The following is a 9,267-nucleotide window of genomic DNA, read 5'->3' as shown; positions in this document are numbered from 1 at the left end:
TTGATTCAGTGACGTGTGTAAAGTCGACCCCATGCTGTTGTGGTCAACATTTAACATCAGCTGCTTTAAAAGTCAAAGGCTGTGGATCACATTAGGTGTCTGGTACATGTCTAGACAAACCTTTGTGTGGTTGTGTACCCTGGGAGAATATAACAAAGTAACAAGTATCAGTTGATTAACAGCATTTGTGCTTCAGATGAGTGACTGGGTCACTAAGACATTCGTCGCTGCAATGAGTTGACAAATCTGCTTTCTGTTGCTCTGTGATAGACCTTGTCTATCTTCAAGAACCATCAATATCACAACAATCATTAGCATCACCAAACACCTCAACATGTTATAATAATACAATAATGTAAGCGTGGAATGGCCTGAAAAAAAAACCTGAAGGAAACTGTCAGCTAGATACACTCACATATCTCAAGTAAGGTCAGTAAACATCAACATTGTTTAAGATTCAAATTAACACACTTAGTTTACAGTATTTACAGCCTAAATATAGCATCATGCGTATTCAAAGCACGCCGAGACGTATTACCCACAACCCTCGGGGAAGGATCAACCGATTGTATGTGAAGTGTATTTGTGTTATTAGCATTTTAGTTGGCTGGCGATGTGGAGGGAGACAGCCCTAAGATAATGAGACGATGAACTGTGAGTAATGTACACAATGATTGCTAGAGCAGTTATCAGATAGATAATTCAACGGAACGTTAGAGCTGGAACCTGTTTGCTAAACAGTAGAAGAGAGTGCGAAGAGTGTATAATCTTCATCCTTTGACTATGCTGAGACTGATCGTGAGGAGTGCCCCGGATGCAAACATTTCCTATGTCCTTTACATTTTCGTCGCCTTTAGAACGTGGTGTTAAGGCGAGTTGTTTACAAATAAGTATTTGTCTTGTAGTCTGTAAAGTCCTGAGCCAACAACGAAATGAATATGATGTGGGCAGCCTCAGACAATCGTTTTGCTGTGTGTTGAAAGATCGCGCACATGTCTGGCTGAGTGTTGTTCGCACCACGTGTCGTGACACTTCTACTATCTACATATCAACATTGACACTCACTGATGCTGTTACATCAGAGACAAAACTCACACACGTGCTGCCGCCCCCCTCTCACACACACAGAATACTCATCATACGCCCACTCTTTCCATTCTCATTTTTAATCACTTATTCAATGGAAAAACCACTAAATTCTACTTCACACCTCATCCAAACCCTAACGTTATCTAATGAGCGTATGTCAAGCTAAAAGAAAAAAATATATATATAAGACCCGCACATGGACAAAATCTCTCAAAAACAAAACAAAAAATTAATCGAATCCCAAATGTTTGGACTGGAAACTGTTGCCTCACTTAACTGTGTTGTATTTTGGGCAATGAGTGCTAACATTGGGATGAACGATCTTTCTTTTATCTATATATATAATATTTAAAAAAACAATTAAAATCAGACTCAGGTTTTACTTTTAACAACCAACTAACTTGCAGTGTTCTTATATACAAGAAACAAATTTCGTTTCATGTTATTTGATTACTTTCTTTTCTCATTATGCTTTTTTTCTGATGATTGGTGAATAGACAGATGTAAAGACACAGGTAAAGGGAAACTACAGTTCAACACAGAAATTCTTGGGAATTAACTCTGTTGAACTTGAAAGCTGACGAGTTTTACTTGTTATCTCCCTTTGTTATGTCTGCCTGTTTGTATCTTTAGCATGTCCTCTCCTTTACATAACTAGAGTTGTGTATGTGTTAAAACATGTCAGCGAGGGAAGATTTGAACCGCGACGACCGGCTGTAATAAACGAAGAAGTTGGAGGCGCTGTGGGCCATAGGGCAAACGTTGGCGACGATGTGGGTTCCCATGAACAGGTTGTAGTAACCGCCATCAGGTGAAAAGCCGTCAACAAGCAGCCGGGTGATGGAGAGCGACACGCTGGGAAGCATGCTGCAGATGTAGATGACAGAGACGAGAAGAATCATCTTAGTCAGCGCCGTCTGGCGACCCACCTTCTCTCTTGTCGTTGAACTCGTCTTCTCTCGCCACTTGAGCGCTGCTGTCAGCTTAATGACTGTGATGACAGCTGTGACAGACACCACGAGGAACGTGGTGATTGGCAGTGACACTGTCAGGACCGTCAACTCCACCGTTTCAAACAGATCTTTGTTATCGAGAAACATCTGTGTTGGCACGTAGTGCCATCGCTTCCTTCCATCAACGTCGTAGCTGGCCACGTGATACATGAGGGGGATGACAGTGTAGCCTAACTGTATCAAGATAAAGCACACAGCCAGGCAACACGCCCATAGTACGAGTGTGTAAGAGTGAAGCGGCTTTGAGCGGAAACACCACACACACGCACCTCTCTACCGCGATGATCATATTATAACAACCGGAAGTCGCACGCAGACTGTAGACTAACCATAATCCGTAGATAAGAGTCTTCAGGCTGTACTCCTCTGCCAAAGTATTGCCAGCTATGAAGAGAAATGCGCTTAGACAAGTCAGGGGGACGGAGCACAGCAGGTACAGCAGGTCCACAGCAGCCAGACAGAAGAGACAGAGGTTCATGCGGTCTCGCAGACCCTGACGCCAGAACACCAGGCACGTGACCAAGTTGGCGGGAATGCCAACCACGCAGATGATACTAGCGATGTAGCCGTTGAAAACGTCTCTCAAAATGTGTAAAGTTTCTTCAGAGAACAGGTCGACTGATTCCTCTCTCGGCAAGAAAGCCGCTGAGGTGTTCTCGACAGCCAAAAAGTTGGTTACAAAGTTCATCATTTACAGATACTAATTTAAAATCTGGTGAAACAAGTGACAGCTGCCTGTCTGTCTGCCTGTTATGATATACTAGTGACAGCTGTATTAACTACGCCAGATCAGTGCCATCCGTCACATTCTGTCTACACGTGCTACCAACACTCTTGTCTGTGTGTTTGTTTTATCCAGACTTGATTACTGCAACTCCTTGCTTGTTAGCTGCCCTGCATACCTTCTTCACATACTCCAGAAAGTACAGAAGTCGGCTGCACGTCTGCTGCTTAGAGCTAGGAAACGGGACCACGCCACCCTCTCCTTCGTTCTCTACACTGGCTTCCCATCCGTTCTGGCATCCAGTACAAACTGTCCGTGCAGTGTTTTAATTTCTTTGCTGTCTCCTGCCCTGATTATTTCCTGTAAATCCCAGTCAAATAACTCGTCTGATGACCGTATGGCCTCTTTTCCTGTCGCCAGAACATCAACATTCGGCCACAGGATTCTTAGTTATTGTGCAGCAAAACAATGGATCTCTCTCCCTTTGCACCTCCTCCACCTACCCACTGTTGAATCCTTTAAACGTGCACTGACAACGCACCTCTTGGATGAACATTACTCCTTACACCAATCAACATCCTTGTCAATAGTTGTCACTATAGTCAGATAACTAGTCCACCTGCTCGACTTTTTCTGCAGATTATGACACTCTCCATCTTTACTGTTTGCTTCCTTATTCCTCCTTGTGTTTTCTGTTTGTCTTTTATTACTTGTCCGCATAGTCGTATTCTGTCCATATTTCGTACTTCTGTTCAGGCGCTGAAAGAATGCTTCTTCGTGATATACATCACACGTTTGTTATTATTTTAAAACTGTTGATTTAGTAAGTGTTTTTATAACACGGATTGTAATTAATTGCAGCTGTCAGTTAATGTGTATCAGACATCCCGACACTGAGTGGATGCATGTCACACCTGATCACTGCAGACAAGCAGAAGCACAATATGTTCATAATGTTCTTGTCAGGTTGTTAGACGTCTCACTAGCTGTTCAGTCATCTTGTCCACCTGTGATACACCAGACTAAGTCACGTGCCTGTACAACGTGCTAACGGTCATCGCAGCTGATTGGTTGGTTTGGTTTGTCGCCGTTGTGTCTAGAAAACTGACCTCTGGGGTCTTTATACTTAGCCCTGCTTGTCGATTTTTGTTGATTGAACAGGAGAATGTTTCCCTCGTTCTGAGTAAATGCAATGATCTATTTTTCCCGATGTCCTAGTTTGACGAAGTTTTGTGAAACGTCATTAGTGTTGTGGACATAACATTTATCACCTTCATCGTCAATTTTAATTGACATTTATATTTGCACCGACTGTTTGTCTGAAGATGGAAATAGGGTATGGAGCTTTAGGGTAGCGAGAAATCTAGTAATGGTTGCTAGGTTTCTATTTGCATATCATCTAATTATCCAAGAGAAGTACTCAGATGCTGTATCGATGTGTGTGCAGTGTTCAACTGAATAAATCTTCATATACGCTTTGGTGTGTTTCCATGAGTGTGAGTTTTGCTCTGTTATACTAAAAAAATCGACTAAATAAGTCTATGAAACATTGTGAAATCGGTAAACATGTGTAAAAAATAAAAAATATCTTCGTCATCCTGTCCTTTGCGTACAATGCGACAAAAACTTGCATCATTCATCCAGGCACTCAAACACATGTACAGAGATGTTTGTTATCGTCTAAAAAAATCTTTATTTATTTCCAATATTTTTCTTCCCTCGTTGACACTTGCATTGAACAAGAGACAGGCTGTGTCTCGGATAGAGAGAAAGATGGCAAGAGAGAGGCTGTATCAGTCGTGCTGTGACCGCCATTTGTCTTCACTGTAAGTACTGTGTGCTGCTATGTTACAGAAAATTAAAATGTGGTGAATGGTTGCTATAAATTTACGAAGGTCTAACTGAGATAGATACAAAGCATTGTTCCTCCCACACACCCTGCTGTACAACTCACTGCCCTATACTGTGGCAATAAGTAGAGAGCTTTTTCAGTCTGCTACTGCTCCCTGTGTACAGCTGCAGATACCGGCTGTCCATTGTACACTGTACAATATAGCTGGTCACCTAGTACTAGTCATGCTATAGCTACAGAGAGAAAATTAGAGAAAATTATTTGCTTTTCATACCAAAGATGTGCATCTAATTGGCTTGAGCTATTTCCTACTCCTTATCCATCAGTTTTTTTCTCCTTTCCTTTCTTGCATGTTCAAAGACAAGTGAACACAGCTAGAGATGCCACGTGCTCTGGATGTATTACAATCATTTATCGCTCATTGAAGTCCGCACAAAACCAGAATCAGAACAATCAAGCAGAAGTGAATAAACAGTTAGCGAACATGACACAGGACACACGATAGACTTATGGAGGGAAAGGATAAGGACGTCCAGAACCTGCTGCTATATCTACACAGTTCAAGAGGTCAGCATGAAGTAGTTCAGCGTTATCCTCTATAGTTCAGTCTCTACTCCGTCATGTGATGATGTCATCAGTGACGACATTGCACAATGACGTATACACACAGTTACCAAGAACAATGCGTTGATAAAGAGCAATACGTCCCCACACCTACATATCTACATCTCACATAGGCACCATACTCACCTACTACCATACACACAAACCACGCACCACTCACACACCATACTCACCTACTACCATCACACACATACTCACTAAACTGCACTCACATATATACAGGCAACATGTGATGATGTCATCAGTGACGACATTGCGTTGATAAGAGCACGTCCCCACATACTACACCTACTACTAACCACGCACCACTCACATACCGTACACACCCACATACTCATACTGTATACAGCAACATGCCGAGTGATCGACCTCTTCATGCCACAATCTCTAAACAGTAAACATCTGTTGCCTTTAACTAACATCGTTAACCTTTAATGTTCATACAAACAACAATGTCAGACCAGTGAAATCACCGGCGAGGTAAGTGGCATTGATGTGTTGCAATGGGGACAGTTAGATATCACAGATTTGACCGCGAACAAAGGCTTAAGTGGATACATAACTTCTTAAACACATAAACACTTATATTAATACTTTCGATAATATTCATAATTTTTCATTATTCATATCTACTCATAATTTTATGTTAAAATTAAAATGAAGCAAAGGACGATAATCTTTTCCAGTGGCAGACGTTTCTCAAGTCACGGCAATGACGAATGTACAAAAGCTCCGGTAACAGTCATCTCCCTGACTTCTGGAATGCAGCCACGAGTACTGGCGAAAATGTTCTTTGAGAGTAACATACTTGTTCATGACATGTCGCTACTGACAGTAACGTGCTATGGCTTCTCCACATCTGTGCCAACAACTAAAGCAGTGATGCCCAACCTTTTTCGGCCTGCGGCCATACACATTTCCGACATGCGTGTCACGGGCCACTTCACCGCAAAAATACAAAAAAAGGAAAAAATAGAGCAGATACCATTTTTATTAGAAGCAAGTTGTACTTACCATTAATTATGTAGTAATTAGTGGGATATTTGAAGTTGTTTACCCAAAACCAACTTCTGAATGTCCGGCTGCATAGTAGAGACACCAAGTCGGAGAACTGAATCGAAATATTCGTCCATCTAAAAAAAGATTGAGAGACGCCCCTTCGTAGGAATAAATACTTCTTCTTCCCTTTTTTTCGTTTTTTAGGTCTTTTTTTATTATTAGCTTGCCGATTTCCTGCACTGTGGGCAGAATTCTCGCGGGCAGGATGGCACCGCGTCGCGGGCCGGATATGGCCCGCGGGCCGTAGGTTGGGCATCCCTGAACTAAAGTATTTCCAAATAAACTTACCATCTGTCGCGAATCAAACGCTTAAATCTTTTTTCTCGAAAACTCCTCGATACACACAAGATGTACACAGTCTATATTCTGTCAACCCTTGACTCCATCCCCACGCCCCATGTCGCGTGACGCGATCGGGCGTCGCGGGACTTTTCTCTCTCTCAGACACACTCGCACACACACACACACACAAACTTCCACTCTCCCAAGGCGAGCAACGAACCCAATCACTTCTCAGTGGACATAAAACACGCACACACGAAGTTACAATATGAAACTGAAATGTATTGGCGGTCACAGAGCGCGACCTCAAAAGATAAAATAAACTGATCAGCCAGCTAACGGCCTGCGACAAGGCGACAGGAACAGCTCTATTTACTCACCCAATTCGGCTCGTGACGCGTTGTTTCTGTCACACACAGAAAAAGCAGGAGAAAACTGATCCGTTGCTCGTACCCGTCCCATGTGCACCGCAGCAAATCCCGACCACAACAGCTTTTCTCAGTACAGAAACTTTTCTTTCTCTGCCGACCCGATCACAAGCCTTCAATATCTCGTCCCTGTCTCTCTCTCTCTGGATTACCCGTTCTTCTTACGTAATAGCCATATCTTACGTCAGCACCAGTGACGACAAACCTTCCAAGGAGCAAGCGACACGTGACACCCCACACTCCACTAGTGGAGCCTTCAGGAGGGCTGGTCAAACTGTTTAATTACAGTTTTAGTAAAAGCGACCCTAGCCTCATCTTTTCGCTGCTCTATGTCCTTTCACTAAGGCACACACACAAATCTTTGCTTATTAACGGGTATTATTATTACTATTATTTATTATTATTATTTGCTTATTAACGGGTAAACAGTCTCCTCCCTTCTCTTCACTATTTTGCACAAAAAATAAAGGAATCAAAGTTAGATATCACCATTCCTATAATTGTTCTGCTTAACTTAAGCCTGGAATAGTCATGGAGTTTTCTGTGGAACAGCCTCTCTCTTCCTCTCTAAACAGTAATGAGTGTAATACCTATACACCAATGTATGATTATTTACAGAGGTGTGGTACACGCCACTGGCAAGCCTAGAGCCACGATGTGTATTAAATATATACAGATTCACAGTCATAAAGCTTTTGATATGGTTTTCTTTTACAGGAGCCAATGTAACAATTAGTTTTGAATTGCCAATCGCGTGCATCTGCTACTCTTTGGTTCAAACTTGCAGACATTGTCATCAAACCTCATGCAACTGATGTAACCGCACCCGCCATCTTCTAGCTTCTTATAGCTGATGTAGATTACAAAAAATTTAGAGTGTAAAAGGATAACACATTTTATATTCATTTTTACTCATCGGTTTAAGTAATAAATACTATCAATCAAGAGAGCTATATATATTTTGTCCTCTGCTTCCACCACGGAAGTTTGGATAAAGGAGGCTGAGGTCTGAGTTAAAATATCCTACCCATTATCATCACAGTTTGTTTTTTTTTTCAAAAGGACCATTGCTTCCATGAGATCAGTCATATCAACCTTTACTCAAAACTGTTTATCTCAAGATATACCGTTTCCTACTAGATTTTAAATTGCAAACTACAGTGTTGTTCCAAAGAAGGGAAAAATGTTTGTTTCCAGATTTCTAGTTAGCTATCAATTTTCGGTATCTTAGAATACTAGTTTCTTTTTCTTGCAGCAAGTCTTAGAGACAAGCACCGATCTGAACCGTGACGACCTGCTGTAGAAGACAAAGAAGTTGGAGGCGCTGTGAAATCGTGGGCAGACGAATGCTATGAAAGTAGAACCCATAAATAAATAATAATAACGACCATTTGGTGAAAAATCGTCAACAAGTAGTCGGGTAAATGTCACTATCACAATAGGAACCATGCTGCAGATGTAGATGAAGGAGACGACCAGAATCATCTTGGTCAGCGCCGTCTCGTGACCTACTTTCTTGCGGCACGTGGAACTCGTCTTTCTTCGCCACTTGGCCGCTGCTGTCAGCTTGATGACGGTGATGACTGCTGTGATGAACACTACGAAAAAGGTAATGAGTGGCAGTGATGCTGTCAGGACTGACATTTCTATAGTCCGAAACAACTCCTGGTTTTCAAGAAACAATTGTGTCGGCACAAGCCGCCATTCCACCATTCCGCCTACTTCAATGTTAACGACATTATACTCGAGAGGGACAACAACATAGCCAAGCTGTATCAAGATAAAGCACACAGCCAGCAACACGCCCATAGTACGAGTGTGTAAGAGTGAAGCGGCTTTGAGCGGAAACACCACACACACGCACCTCTCTACGGCGATGATCATATTATAACAACCGGAAGTCGCACGCAGACTGTAGATGACACTCACACCCACATTAAGAATCTTTAAAGTGTATTCCTGGGCGTGAGGATTATTGGCGAGGTGAAGAAATGGTCCGACACTCAGGACGGGCATCAGGTACAGCAGGTCCACGGCAGCCAGACAGAAGAGACAGAGGTTCATCCGGTCTCGCAGACCCTGACGCCAGAACACCAGGCACGTGACCAGGTTGGCGGGAATGCCCACTACAGATATTGCAAGTGCTAGACACCCGCTGACAACATCGTTGATGATCTCGTACGTCGTCTTAGACAT

The 9,267-nt window shown here is 42.5% G+C and overlaps 1 protein-coding gene across 1 annotated transcript; it reads right to left on the bottom strand.

Moving 5' to 3' along the window:
* Positions 1 to 1,760: 1,760 nt before the first annotated feature.
* On the bottom strand, positions 1,761 to 9,267 carry LOC112566162. Its single transcript, XM_025242155.1, has 3 exons — positions 9,001 to 9,267; positions 8,584 to 8,841; positions 1,761 to 2,276 (listed from the first exon to the last, which is right to left on the bottom strand). Exons 1-3 carry the CDS (start codon positions 9,265 to 9,267, stop codon positions 1,761 to 1,763), a joined length of 1,041 nt encoding a protein of 346 aa, XP_025097940.1.

This window comes from Pomacea canaliculata, linkage group LG6 (assembly GCF_003073045.1).
Source record: "Pomacea canaliculata isolate SZHN2017 linkage group LG6, ASM307304v1, whole genome shotgun sequence".
Taxonomy (NCBI): Eukaryota; Metazoa; Mollusca; class Gastropoda; order Architaenioglossa; family Ampullariidae; genus Pomacea; species Pomacea canaliculata.
The sequence above is the reverse complement of the archived record's forward strand: the minus strand, read 5'-3'. Positions and strand labels throughout refer to the sequence as shown.